Here is a 15247-nt window from a genome sequence, read left to right on the forward strand (position 1 = left end):
GCAAAATTTCATATAATTCAACACATTCAAGGCAAATGAAGGTGGGAAGGTATTTTTAACTCACTAGAGACACACTCTTAAAATGAAATTTGATTATGAAGAGGATAAATATACCTAAGTTATCAATGATTAAAGCCCTTCTTAAGAAAGGAAAACAGGAAAAAGCTGAACAACTTAACACATATGTGTGAGTATCTAAAAACAGATAAGATGGAGCTACAGTAAATAACACTTGAGAACCTTCAAAATATGATCAGAGGAACAGGATTTTTTAAATCCATGATCCAAACTGGTAAGGTTTCACTCTGCTTAATGTACTCACATCAGAGTTGATGGTTTCACAAGTAGCTTTTAATCAGTTTGCTTATTTAGTCTGGTATGCTTTTATATCATGTAAACACTTCTATTTAAGTGTTAGTATTTCATTTGTTGAAGGAAGAGTAAAGTACACTCACATGTGGTCTCACCATTTTTTTAATGTACATATGAGCTAGAACATAAATACTGCTACTTTTAAATAGTAAGGTAACAAGTCAGAATGTATCAAATACTGGGAAAGGGCTGAGTATTAAAATAATATGTGAAGAGTTTGGGGATGAAAATATTAAATATTTTCAATGACACTGTTCTCAAGGGCTTTTGAGCCTAACACAATGTTTTACGTTTAATCTTTCCAAAGGATCCTATTATCAACCTTCCTCAATAAGGGCCCTCAGGTGAAGATTAAATATGGAAAATATAAGTGTGTTATCATTATTGGGTGTAATGACATGTGAGAAATCTTCCTATATCATACATCTAAATCCAAAAACTTTTGTAAACCAAAAACATCTTTCTTAAAAAGAAATTAAAAAGGAGTAAAGAAAAAAAAAAGAAAGAAGTTTTAAGTAATTTAGCAATACCTTTTGGACTTACATTGGTGATGATTCGATGGAGTGAATTTACCAGCACATAGTGAAATGTAGAAGGGGAATTCTGAGCCAGACAGATCTACAGAGTAAAGGAAAAAATAGCAGATTATGTCTATGAGAAAAATACACAGGAACATAAATGAGGACAAAAGGAACAACAAAAAGAAAGTTTTTAAAAAACAGAATAAAGTTCATTTCAAGACCTTAAAAATTTAACATATAATAATGAGAAATATTAATAAAAGTGTAACCTATTCACCTTTCTAGTCTTTTCACATTTATAAAGGATCAACAGCATCCATAAACATAACTGGATCAAAACCTATGCTCTCACCTTGAAGTGTTGGTTGTTGTGAGGGCTTATACGAAAGCAAGAAACAAGGCAGTCAATCATGAGATCCACATCTGCAGGCTGACTGCCTCTTGAGAATGGTTTACTTGGATTAAAAAGCAGGTTCTATGAAAATCCCAAAAGAAAACAAAAGCCTTTAAACAGTCAGGTAGTGTTTTTTCTACTAGCATTTAATAATAACACATCATCCACATAAATGGCACTAACATTTAATTGACAGAAGAAACATAAAACACTAATATTGTGCTTCATCAGTCTGATAAAATTCTTAACTATACCACATACGGTTCCTTTCAGGCCCAAATTTCTAAATTATTTTAAACCCAACTCTGAATATTTATGTTAATTTAAGAAAACAGGTTGATTCTGTGTTTTCTTCACATTCTAAGCCACTTTATTTAGCCTGAGGAACAGTATCAAGAGCAAGTCCTATTACTACTGAAGAGTACTCGAACTTAAGTGTTAGCAATGATCTTCGATAATGATCTAGTATAATATTTATAGTAGAAGTCTATTTTTCATTTAATTTTTTTAAAGTTTGTAGAAGAGAAATAATGAGCATGTTACCTTAAGATCAACCACCATGGACTGAACTAGTAGGAAAATAACAGAATTATCTTCCCAATTGATGTAAGTACTCGCTTTACACAGTTTGACACAGGCGATGGCAGCACTTTCAGTCAGCTGCCTGCTTCCTCCATGGCCAGCGAGTGCTTTTCGTAGACTGTCCAGAAACAACTTCTACAAAATTCAAATACAGCAGTAAGATGATATATGATGTTTTTTAGATTTCAGACTTATCTAATAAAGTAGCAATATGTAAAGATCACTTATAATTCAAAAACAACAAAAAACACTGTGAATGTACTCAACACCACTGAACTGTACACTTAATGGTTAAAAGGGTAAATTTTATGCTACTTTACCACAATATAAATAAGTAAATACAATTTTAAAGGCTAAACTCATATTTCCTCCGAACCAGCTCCTATTTTTGACTTTCATCAGCCAAAAACACTACTTTACATATCTTACCTCTAACACTAATCTCTAGACTTTTCCTAATTGTCTAAAGAATAAAGTTTAAACTCAAACTGGATCACAGTGTCTTCCAGATTAATCACATCTGCTTCTTCATCTTCATTTCTTGTAACTGCCTACATGAACCTTCCACACTCTAGCTAATTTTTCTGAATATACATTCAACATTTTTACATCCATTTTGTTGATTACCCTGGCTTGAACAATGTTCACTCTCTTTCTCTTTTCTAAACTCCATTCTTATTTCAAGCTCAACTAAAGTTCCACACCTCTTCCATAAAACTTTCTTAACTATCCAAGCTCTACCTCAATTCTTACAGTACCTGTAAACAGGTACTCTTGATATATTAACTTTTTATCCATAAATAAATTACTGGGAATTCTAGGGAGACAGCAGTCTAAGCCATCCTTGACTCCCTAGCTCTCCCCTAGTTCCTCTATTCCTTGGTTCCCATGTTCAGCTCTTCTTCCTGGAGATAGAGCCGTTTTTCTCTCTTGCAGTTAAATGTGGCTATATGACTGAGTTCAACCAATGGAATGTGAATGAAAGTGATGCCTGGCCCATAAAAATCCTCAGCATGCTTTTCCATGCCATCTTTTTCCCTTCTAACTGGCAGAATGGAAACAACTCCCACAGATGCCATGTATTGAAAATGGCAGAGTCTTTGCTGGCCAAGGATCCACAAAACCACAAACAGGAGGACTGTCCTGCAGAGCTATTCAGTTCAGCTGCTCAGTACTATTTCATTAAGTATAATAAAGCTCTGTTGTGTTGAGCTGTTATAGTATCTACCCTAATACAATAAAAGAATAATAATACAATTAAAAGTAATAATAAAATTTAGAAACTGAAAAAGAGAACTACTTTTCATATATAGTCTGCAGTCTAGGATGGTATAAATGAAAGCCTGATCTGATCTGTTTAGGGTTCTACTTGTTCATTGTTTGTTTTCTTGCTTGTTTTATAATAAAGAGTTAAGCATGATTACCCAAGCCTGGGAGGAGTCCTGCCACACTATCAAAGTCTTTTAGCTACCTGAGGGAGCCCAGCCAGATAAACCAAGCATTTCCCACAAAGGGATTATCTCAAGCCACCTATATGGTAGTTCTAAGAGTGGTTTCAAAGATTTACATTAAATTCTGTGCCCTACTAAAATAATAAACATTCTACTCTGACAACTGTGAAACAATTTTTTAAAAAATTACGTACCACCATTTTCTAACCACAATTAAAGTTTTTGTTTTAAATCACCCAAAAAACCCCAACACTTTGGGAACTATAAAACATTCCTTTAAGTCAAATATTGTATCATTAAGTAAGAAAATTAGAGACTGGAAATTAATAAAATTGAGAACACTTCATCTGAAAACCATAACTGTTGCTAAAAAAGTAAAATTCAAAGCCTTACAGATAACTCTACAATTTTATAACAACTGTAAATAGATAAATTAAACCATTACCCCAAGAAATAAAAATATAAATAAAATGAAAGCTAAAATTAATGAAGTAGAAAATTTTTAAATGCTAGAAAATATAAAGTCAAAAGGCCAAGTTTTCATTATTAAACTTTTGTATAGTAATGTTAAGAAAAAATAAAAGGCCAGGTTTTAAAGACCGGTAGAATAGATATACCCTAGTAAACATGAATGAGGGAAAATTAGAAATATAAGCGATGAGGAAGAGTTATAAATGTGGATACTGAAGAAAATAATTAGAAGAGAATATAGAAATACTGTAAATAAATATATTTCATCTACATATTTCTATACTATAAATAGAATACATAGGTATGTAATTCCTTGCAGATAAAAATTGAAAAATATATTTCCTAACAAAGAATAAACTGTCAAAAATAACCTTAAAAGAGACAAAAATTCCCCCAAAAGTTAAAAACAGAATTTATGTACAATCCAGCCATACCACTTCTGGGTATATATACAAAAGAACTGAAAGTAGGGTCTCAAAGAGATACCTGTATACCCATGTTCACTGCAGCATTATTCATAATAGTTAAAAGGTGGAAGCAACCCAAATGTCCAGTGGCAGATGAAACTGGATAAACAAAATGTGGTATATACATTCAATGGAATATTACTCAGCCTTAAAGGAAGGAAATTCTAACACATGCTACAAGGTGGATGAACCTTGAAGACATTATCCTAAGTGAAATAACCCTGCCAGAAAAAGACAAACACTAGATGATTCCACTTTTATGAGTTATCTAGAGAAGTCAAATTCATAGGGACAGAAAGAATGGTGGTTGCTAGGGGCTGGAGGGAGGGGAAAATGAACCAGATGAACTAAGTGAACAATGGTTCTCAAATGTTAGTGTGCCCCAGAATGGCTTGGAGGGTTTGATGAAAACAGGTTGCTAGCTCTGTCCCACCCCTAAAGCTGCTGATTCAGCAGGCCTAGAATGGAGATCTAATAATTTGCATTTCTAACAAGTTCCCAGGTGATGCTGACACTGCTGGTCTTAAGACCACACTCTGAAAAGCACTGAACTAGATCTTGATCTCAATCTCCCTGTCTCATAAAAATTTTAAAAAGTAGACTAGAAGAATGTACACCAACCATTGTCAGTGGCTTTTCCCAGGGAAGAGGGAAAGAAAATGGAATTAGTGGAATCAAAGAGGACTTGAGCTTTATCTGGAATTAAAGAGAATTTATGCAAATATAATTTGCTCTATTTTTAAACTATATATAAATAGAAAAAAGATAAGCAATATATCAAAATGTTAATAGGAGTATGGGTGGTTATTATATTAATTTTATATTCAAATGTTTCTGCTAAAAAAGATACTATAGAAAAAAAAGTGAAAAATACTTACAACCAACTGAAAATAAAAGATTACTGCTCCTAATAGACAAAAAGGCCCGTAAGTTAAAAAGAGACTGGCAAACAAAATAGAAAAATAGATAATGGAAATCAATAGACACTTTACACAAAAGAAAACATGCAAATAGCCAAGAAACACAAATTGATCCTGCACCTCACTAACCATGAGGAGTAAAATGAGATACTATTTTTCTCCTCATTTGTCTGACAAAAATTTAAAAGAATGAAAAACTTGTAGTCCTGATGAGAATGCAAGGAAACAGGCATTCTAATTCAGTGTTCATGAAAATGTGACATGCTACAAATAAATACTGGGGAATGTAAATCTAGGAATTGTCTATTAAAAATTTAAAATGCAAATGCCCTTGACACAGAAATACCAGTTTTGGAATTCTGGTCTACAGAATTAAAAGCATCAGCTAACAAGGATATATGAACAACAACAACAACAAAAAAAGAATCTATGAACAAAGATAATTACTTAAGGACTAAATACAAAGGCAAAAAACAAAAAACAGCGAAATGGCAGAGTAAATGAGGTTCATTAGTGTCACAGAGTATTAACCACAATTACTTAAATGAATGTGTTAGATCTCTATCAGCTATTCTGAGAAACAGACAAGTAAATAAAACAAGATGCAGAGTAATATGTATAAAATGATTTCATTTTAAAGTATAACAACCAGCACCTTAATGTGTGTATTTTCATTTAAATGTTTGTATGAGCAAGTAGATATGAATGGAAGGATATATATCAAACATTAACACTGGTTAGCACATAAGGAATATGACTAGAAATGAATGAGAATACATTAAAAATATTTTTAAAATCCAGAAAGATTTAAAGATTGAAATTCTTTAACCTAGAAAAAGTGCTAGAGAAAATATAAAAGCCTATTTCAAAAATCTTGGGAAGTGCCAGATACGAACATCACATACTGTATAATTCCATTTATGCAAAATGTCCAGAACAGGCAAATATATAGGGACAGAAAGTAGATTAGTGGTTGCCAGGGGTTGGGGTGAGAGAGGAATAAGGAGTGACTGCTAACAGGTATAGGGTTTCTTTTGGGGACAATGAAAATATTCTGGAACTAGACAGTGATAATGATTGCACAACTTTGAGAGTATACTAAAAATCACTTAACTGTACACTTTAAAAGGGTGAATTTTATAGTATGTGAATTGTATCTCAATAAAATGAATAAATAAAATCTTGGGGGAGAGAGGTCTGATGCAAAAAACTAGGAAACAAAAAGAACAAGAGTGAGTTGACTTCATACAAATTTTACATACATAAATAGCAAAAACAAAAACCCATAAACAACGTTTAAAAAGAGAGACCAAGTAAAAAATGTACACACACACTCTACAAATCAACAAAAGACAAATTAATAGAAAAATGAGCAATTCACAAAACATATACAAATGACCAATGAACATTTGGAAAGATGTAGTTATGATTATTAAAATACAAATTCACTTAGGAGTATTACTGAATGTAGAGCAGCTTTGTACTTATGTGCATTTTCCCAATAAAGAGAAGCAATAAAATACATACTATTTTGAAGGACTCCAAAATAACTAAGCATGAAAATAGATGTCCTCATAATGGACAAGCTGGGATATAAACCTAAGTGGAGTACCACAGAATCACAGACTCCCAAGGATTATCTAGTTCATATATTTACCAATCAATGCAAAAACTCCCTATTCAGCATTTCTACAAAGTATTAAATCATTTCAGCTAATTTTGAACATCTCCATCCACAGGCAAGTCATGCAGGAGCCCATTTCATGTTTATTCAGCTAAGAGTATTTCTTCCAAAGGGGCAAAAATATATAAATTTTTTAATATTTATATTATAAAAATGTATTATCAAAACAAACCACATACAGAAATTCAAATAAAATAATGAGATTAAATACCCCGCTCTTATCTTTAAAAACTTGTTAAGTACCCCTTAGAATTATCAGTTGTTACAGTGCCAGTTTCACTAGAGATGGCATATGTGGTACCCTGCTTTCCTAATAAAATTCTATGAAAACTATTCTAAAATACCTAAAATGAGTCACTAGACAATTTCATTAGTACCAAGTGGACACAAACCTAAGTACATGCAAAAACACCACAAAAATGATGAATTTTAGTAGGGTAATGCTTGCATTGATTATTAGAGGAAAAAATTATGTTTAATACTGACAGAAGTATTGTTTAGTCTTCTGTGGTAAAAGAATGCAACTAAGGGAATGTTTTAAATCTTTCATCAGTGAGTGTTATCACTGACATACTTTTCCTCCAACTAATTTTATGTCCAAGTGTGTCTCTGCTAAGGCCAGCAAACAAAAAAACCTACAATGATAACCAGAAATGGTCCCCTGAAATGACGTGCTTACTAAGCTTAAAGTAATATACATCTTGAGTAAAATAAATTGCATCCCATCTGGACATAGTGGAAATAACTTTGCCCTCCTCACCTTATTCATGTTGTTTTCATCAACCACATCCTTGGATATATCCTGGATTATTTCTGGACACAAGATAAGGAGAATGATCTGTAGTGGCCAAACTGCTGCTTTACGTTTGGTGCTTTCAGCAAAACCATCTACCAAGTCAAACAGTTTTTCTGCACACTCTATGTGAAAAATATAAATATTAAATGATATTATTAAATGAGAAGAAATCTCTGGCGTTAAATTAAAAGTTGGCACTACCCCAAAAGCTAAAGGCTACATTTTCAAGATAAACTTGGAAGTTCACTTAACTCAACAAATTTATTCAGGTAAACTGGCAAGCAATGGGTTTTTTTGCTGTTGTTTTTTTTTAACACTTTTATTGTAGTATGGTTCCGGTACAGTAAACTACACATATTTTAGATATACAATTTGATGAATTTTGATAGCTGCATATACCCGTGAAACCACTACCATAATCAAGAGAGCTAACGTTTCCATCACTCCCCAAGAGGTGCAGCTTTCAAATTCCCAACTGATTCCTTCCCACCTTCTTTAACCCCTGGTAATCATAAGTTTGTTCTCTGTATCTGTGAGTCTGTTTCTGTTTTGTAGATAAGTTCATTTGTGTCCTTACGACAAGCAATGTTATATTGCCTATGTATTGGAAGAGCTATCTTGATCCATTCTAGAAAAGTTCACATTTTAGAACAGCCAGACTTGTGTTTAGTCTCAATGTGCAGGGCCTTATGCAAAGTGTAATGTGACCAAGAAGTAAGACTGAACAGCTTCCAAAAGGGAATCACCAGAGCTCTCCAGGAGTCTCTATTCTCTGCCTTGCAGTTGTGTCTTGAGAATTCCAAGTGAGGATATGCCTACTTTAAACACACCTCTCTAAATACAAAATAAAGCCTCAGAGCACAAAAAGTGCTTCTCTATAACAAAGAGCCATCAATATCCAACCCACAAGTCTAATTAAAGATCAGAGCTTCATTTCAAACTTTATTTGTTCAAAGGAAAGGAAAAAGGCTTAGGGGTAATTCAGAAATATAGGAGGAAAATACTATTTCCTATTTTGTTGTTCAACATATGTTGAAATGATTAAAAGCACCATTATAACAAAAGTAACTAGGAAATGATAGGTTTTTATCTCATAAGTAAGAATTTAAAAAACAAAAACAAAAACAAAAACAAAACCATCTTATCCTTACCAGCCATATCAGTCTGTGGAATCTGGTATAGCTTTGTAAATTCATCTGGATAATTTTCTACCCAGTTCCAAAATGCCTACAAATAACAAAACAGATGTTTTTATGTGCTATTTTCTTAATATACTAATAAAATGTCATATGGCTCCAATTATATCACAAACTACTAACTTCCTTCACAAGAATATCGCAATGCATTTTTCCTAAAAATTAATGTGAAATTATCACTCAAGTCATAACTTTTTGATTCAAAACACGAGAGACAGCAACATTTATAACCAAAAATAAATGAAACTTTAATACCATAGAAGTTATAACTTACTTTTTCCAGGCTATTTATAACTGCTAACTGTGCAACCTTCTTTAGGGCTTTAAATTTAAATGCTGTTTCTGGGGAAAAAAAGTTTCATAATTAATTCTAGATTTATTTGTATTAACACAAATACAATTCAGAGCTACTAGTAAAAATAAATTTACTTTTACATACAAACTTTTGTTCCAGTATTATTTGTAAGCAATGTAAAGATAATTAATATAAACCAAAAACTCACTGGTTACGTCTACTCAAGACAAAACTCAATAAGAAGCCCTGATTTTCAAAGGCTGTTGTGAGTTTTTTTCTTTGTTTTGCTTCTAGTAACAACTGTATTTTTTTTAAATGTACAAATATAAAATACATGGTTGTTGTAGAAAACCTTAAAAATACACAACAATCTCAGGGAAATTTAAAACATTATCCAGGATTCTACCATTCAGGGACAATCACAGTTAACAGTTCGGTGAATTTTCTTCCTTCCCTTTTCATATCATGTATAAGGCAAACATATTTACCATAACTGACATTAGACAGACTATATTAAACCTGTTATTTTAATTTCACATTGTCTTCTCAATTTCTTCCATGTCAGTAAAAATTCTCATACATATATTTGATGGCTTTATATTTAATAGTAACTATTACTTGAACAATTACAACATGCCAGGTATTTTCAATCCTATAAATTTAATTCTTTCAAAATCTTAATGCATTCAGATATTACAAATGAACCAACTGTGTTTATGAGATTACAGATCTAATAAATGACTGAATTGGGCTTTATGCTTTGATGTCTCTCAGAATATTTAAGTCACTGGTTATTTAAACATTTCCAATCGTACATTTAAGACATTTCCAATATTTCACCATTATAAATAACACTAATAAATACTTTTCATATCCAAATCTTTCCACATTACTGATTGTTTAAAGTACATAAATATCTGGAAACAGAATTATCCAGTCCAAGAGACGATTTTTTAATGTTCTTGATAAATTCTGCCAAGCTAGTTTTCAGAAGGGTTGGGCCAAAGGCTACAACCACCAAGCAGTATATGAATGTGCCCTTATCACATCCTTGCCACCATTAAATGTGTTCATTTCTTTTATTCTAATTTGACTGCTCAAAATAGTAGACTGCATTTTTTAAACAAGATTAAACATTTCTCCAGATATATTAGATATTTTAACTTCCTCTTCTATAAATTTACTGTCTACATCTACAAAAAGGTTTATATATGGAAAAGATGCTCCTTTTATAAACTATTTTGGCAGAGAGCTTGCCCTATGGACTTTTAATGAAAGGATACAGGTACTTACTACATTTATATAAATATCTTTCTAAGATAAAGTCTTCAAGCTATAAAATTGTCTAAATAATCTTTTAAAAGTCAATTTTTTCTGGACTTGCAAATGAGTACCTTGCTCTTCAAGTCAGTTTTAAAATATATCTTCCAACCTTCTTTGCTCTAACCCTTCTTTGATTTCCAAATAATAGCATTACACTTCACAGTGCTCTCAATCCTTTTGCCTTCCTGTATTCATCTACTTTACCTTTATGACATCTTAAATGTGTTATACACAGTAATTTATTCTCAATTCCAATACATAAACATTTTATTACGCCAGTTCTATATGTTTCTGCTTGGATATCCTACTGATACCTAAAACTCAATAGATCTAGAACTGAATTTATTTTCCTGGCCGCTCTCTTTTCCCCTATCAACCCTTCCTTTCCCGCTTTCAGCAGCTTGCTCTGTAATACTAGGTGATACTTCCCTTTAACCTCACATACCTAAATCAATCACCAAAAACTATGCAATGTATTCTACTCAAAGGCCATGTATTCTACTTCCTAAATACCATATCAAATTACCACATTCTATACAGACTTCTACTACCCTTATTTCTCACTCACATTACTAAACAACTAGGTTCCAGAAGTTCATGTAACTTTCTATCAAATCATCCTGCAAATTTCAAGTAAAGTGGTACATCCAAAGTAAAATACTGATCAAGGTAATTCCCACCCAAAAGCCTTTGCATCACTTCCCACGGCCACTAATTAAAGCCTTACAGCCCATAAGCAAAACAGGGTAGCAGTAAAGTACTCTGGCTCTAGAAATGGGCAGATGTGAACTGAATCTTCGTCCTGCCACTCCCTAGTGATATGACCTTGGAAATGTTACTTAAGCCTCAGTTTCCTTATCTATACAGGGGATGGTAATAATAATTATCTGTTTCACAGAATTATTTTGAGGACGAAAAGAAAAAGCATGTAAACTGCATAGCATAATGTTGGGCACATACTGAAAGTGCCACAAACATTACTATGTTTTTATTAATATGACCTGACCTACTCTTGTACCTCCATATCTTGCTCTTTTCCTTTTAACATCTCCCACCCCCAAACACATACATACATACTTCTCTCACTTTATTCTACTCTGTCTGTCTCTGTCACATTGCTTTGCAAATAATCTGATAATAATACACTTGCCATAAACTACTCCATATGCTCCATAGGGAGAGATTCAATATTTTATTAACCTTTGTAAGCCTAGCACTTAGCATGGTTTCTTGAATAGTTTCTCAACAAATGCTGCTGAACTCAATTTAAAACACATTACTACTTTTACTATTCCTATTACAGGAAGTTTCCATTCCTTTCACCATAGAAAACCAAACAAGGTACTTTGAAAATTACACTGCAGAACTATTGAGGTTTTCAAAGTTAATACAACTAAATTTCCTCTTAGGTCAGACATTAAAAAACATTATTGACAATTCTTTAATCAATATACAAAGTAAAAAAAAGTGAAAATCATTTACTATAAGGTTTCACATTTAAATTAGCTAGAATCCAACATTACATAAAACTAAAACAATTTTTGTGAAATGAATTTAGGTATTTATACTCAGCTTATTAATAATACTTACTGATACTTAATTTATATTAATACATTACTGCTTATCACAAAAGTTCTCTCAGTTTCTTCTGATAGTTTATTTCAATGAACATAATCATGTAAAGCACTTTCCAAAGCCTTAAAATCACACATTATAATATCCTCATGTGTGACTACTATTGACATGTTCTACAAAGAAGCAAAACTAGTCACTGAAAGAGTAAAAGACTTTGTAATGCTGTAAAGTCAGTCAGTCAGTAACAGATCCGAACACAGAATGTCAGAAATGAGATGCCTAACTCAGTTTCTCCTTTCATTGTAAGAGCACAGTCTTCTGGCTCCATTCTGTAATGAAACTTTTATATCTTGCTAAACCATCTACTTTTAGCACTGCAACAGCAAAACAAACACCTTCTGTAACTTACAGCTATCCTTAAGAGATGGAATTCTAGAAAAATTAAATAACAGCATTCTTAGATTGTCTTTATTAAAAGCAAAAATTGTAGCTGAGCAAAACTTTCCATTGCCAGGATTTAAGATACTCATTTTCTCTCTTCTGTATTGTTTTCAAAGGTTCAAAAATTACTGAACCATAAAGTATCACTGCCCATTTCACAAAAACATTTGCATTATAAAATCCATTTTGATGTCCTAGCTCAACACAATATAATTAATAAATTCAAAATTCTGGTTTTTCACCCACATTGATTAATTTCAGATATATCATACATTTGAACGTACCCTTCAGGAGTCGTTTTAATTTTGCACAATCCACATTGATATACTGTAACAATTCTATATCATGAACATCAACATTGTCTTCTGAACAAACAGTTAATTCCTGTAACCTAAAAAGTAAAAACCAAAAATAATTTATCAACTGAAATCATAGGATAGTCCAAAATTCTGAATTCAACAGATTCTTCTCACTGTAAAGATGAGTTTTTAAGAGAAAATACACATATAAAAGTAAGAGAATAAATTTTTCTTATGAAGATATAATGGAACATAACTGATACAGGGGGTATGATGAAAGAAACCATGATAACCTAGTAAACTTCACAATGTATGTCAAATCATCATATTGTACACCTTAAATACACAGTTATTCAATAAAAAAAAAAAAAAAGAATCAGCATGCTGATAACTGCCAAAGCACAGTAAGAGATGTATGGGTATCTGAAATACTTTCTCCCTGCTACGTGTATTTTTAAAATTTTTCTATAACATAATTATATTTCAAATTGTAAGTTAAAGACAAATTTCATTAACTTCTATTCACATCAATTAGTCTTCAGAAACACGAATGCTATTTTATCTACATTCACAGGCTATACTTACTTTGTATTAAAAAAGAGTAAGCCCTTCTTCACGGCACTTTTCACAGTCTGTACATGTGTTTATGTGATTATTTGATTAATATCCCTCCTCTCACAGTAGAATTTAAGCTTGTAATGACAAGAATCTTTCTAAACCCCAAATTTCCCTCTTATTAAATATGAAGTTACCAAAAATGTAGAAAAATTTAACACAACAAAAATACAGAAGTTTTTAAACTGACAAATTTACTGAAGTCTAAATAAAGAGGTTAAAGTTTTCTTCCATTTTTCATTAACCACCAGAGGTTAGCTTTTCAAAAATTGGTACTGCTAATTTACCAAAGTGTGTTTCCTAATGAGGCATGATTATTTCAATTAATAGATATTAAGAAAATGTAAGCAACAGAATGGAATTACTAATTTTCACAAATGCAGAGGGAGAGGTGGTGAAGAAGCACAAACTACATGACCTTATTTGTAATATTAGCTCAAACTGTAACAATTTTAATATATTAAAAATTGACATTAATCATCACACTAAACCTTCAGTTACTAAATAATGAAATCAATGCTATTTCTTCCTTCTCAAATTCCTCTTTCACTCACTTTAGCCTACAGATGTACAGCTAACATTAAAACTATCCTAAGCACTTACACTAATGTTCTTATCATCAGGGTGAGAAAAGCTTAGCAGTTCACACTGGAAATGAGAAGGTCCTAAAAACTGATTTACATGCTAAAAATTCCACAACTGCTGCAAAGAGCCTAAAAATATGGAATATGACTCCTTAGGAAACAACTTAGTAAATCAGCAACACTAACTTTTGAAAAGCTAACTCTTGTGATTGTGAAAAAAATGGAAGAAAAGTCTATTTCTCTTTATAGTCTAGTTCATAGGGAAGGGGCATTTTGTGAAGCTTAAATGTCATTTATAAAGCAGAGAAATCAAATAAATGGGTTGTTTGGGCAAAAGAAATGAAGCGGAAAACCTACCACTAAAATATCTAGAAAGACTAGGTAAACTGAACAACAAAAAGATATTTAAAATGTACAAAAATAAAGTGAAACAAATACTGTCTACCCATCCAAGTCTAGAAATGTAAAGGAAACGGAAAACCAGAGATAGTTTTGAAGGCATGATCTGGCCAACAAAGGAAGAGTGAGTGTTGGTTAACTTTTTTTTCTCTCCTTAACCTAGGGGTTTGGGGTTAACATCTACATGGGACTGGATACAAAGCTTTATACTTTAATAATTCAGGAAGCAGAACCAGGGCCCCTGCATAAAACATGGCTAAAAAAACTTCCCAAAAAAGAAAGAGACACAGAGAGACAGAGGAAAGAGAGGGAGGAAAAAAAAAAAAACTACCAGCATAAGAAGTCTCTCTGCTCTGCCTAAGCTTTGGTACAGGAAAAAGTCACCCAGGGCTGACACTTCATAAGGGTTTGAGGCCCACATTTGTATTACCCATACAATCTAGGGCTGGGAAATTAACAAAAATATAGGTCTACAACTGGACACTTTGCAAAAGCAAATGCAAACCATCACGAGACTACTCCCACAGCCCCAGGCTACATGAGATTCCCAAAGAAAATACAGACTGCACTAAAAGATAAATCTGCAATCAAAGTTTACAAAACAGAAACAATTTACTATGAATGAGAGTTGGCACATACAAACATATGAAATCATTTAACAATCTTAAAGAGAATATAAAATAAGTATGTTTTAAATAATTAGACATATAGGAAGAAATTTTAAACTATTAAAAAGAATAAGAAACCATTAAAAAAAAAAAACAAACCCTAGCAGATGTGTAAAAGAATCAAATAGAACTTTCAAAGGCACTGAGTCTTCTGCTTCTGGTGATATGTCAAATTAGATATTCCTAAGGATCCT

At 32.3% G+C, this 15247-nt stretch overlaps 1 protein-coding gene across 10 annotated transcripts in view; it reads right to left on the minus strand.

The window, feature by feature from the left end:
* The window catches only part of NF1 (neurofibromin 1), a 225348-nt gene that overhangs the window by 151987 nt on the left and 58114 nt on the right, over window positions 1-15247 (minus strand). For all 10 annotated transcript variants that reach the window (XR_012499533.1, XM_074343088.1, XM_074343083.1 and 7 more), the window contains exons 5-11: window positions 12773-12879; window positions 9129-9196; window positions 8810-8885; window positions 7623-7780; window positions 1831-2004; window positions 1246-1368; window positions 916-990 (exon numbers count right to left, since the gene is read on the minus strand). Coding sequence is in view for 9 of the 10 variants with exons in the window: in XM_074343088.1 (XP_074199189.1) it covers window positions 916-990; window positions 1246-1368; window positions 1831-2004; window positions 7623-7780; window positions 8810-8885; window positions 9129-9196; window positions 12773-12879 (781 nt within the window). In the remaining variant the exon portion in view is untranslated. The remainder of the gene's footprint in view (window positions 1-915; window positions 991-1245; window positions 1369-1830; window positions 2005-7622; window positions 7781-8809; window positions 8886-9128; window positions 9197-12772; window positions 12880-15247) is intronic.

Source organism: Camelus bactrianus, chromosome 16, assembly GCF_048773025.1.
Source record: "Camelus bactrianus isolate YW-2024 breed Bactrian camel chromosome 16, ASM4877302v1, whole genome shotgun sequence".
Classification (NCBI taxonomy): Eukaryota; Metazoa; Chordata; class Mammalia; order Artiodactyla; family Camelidae; genus Camelus; species Camelus bactrianus.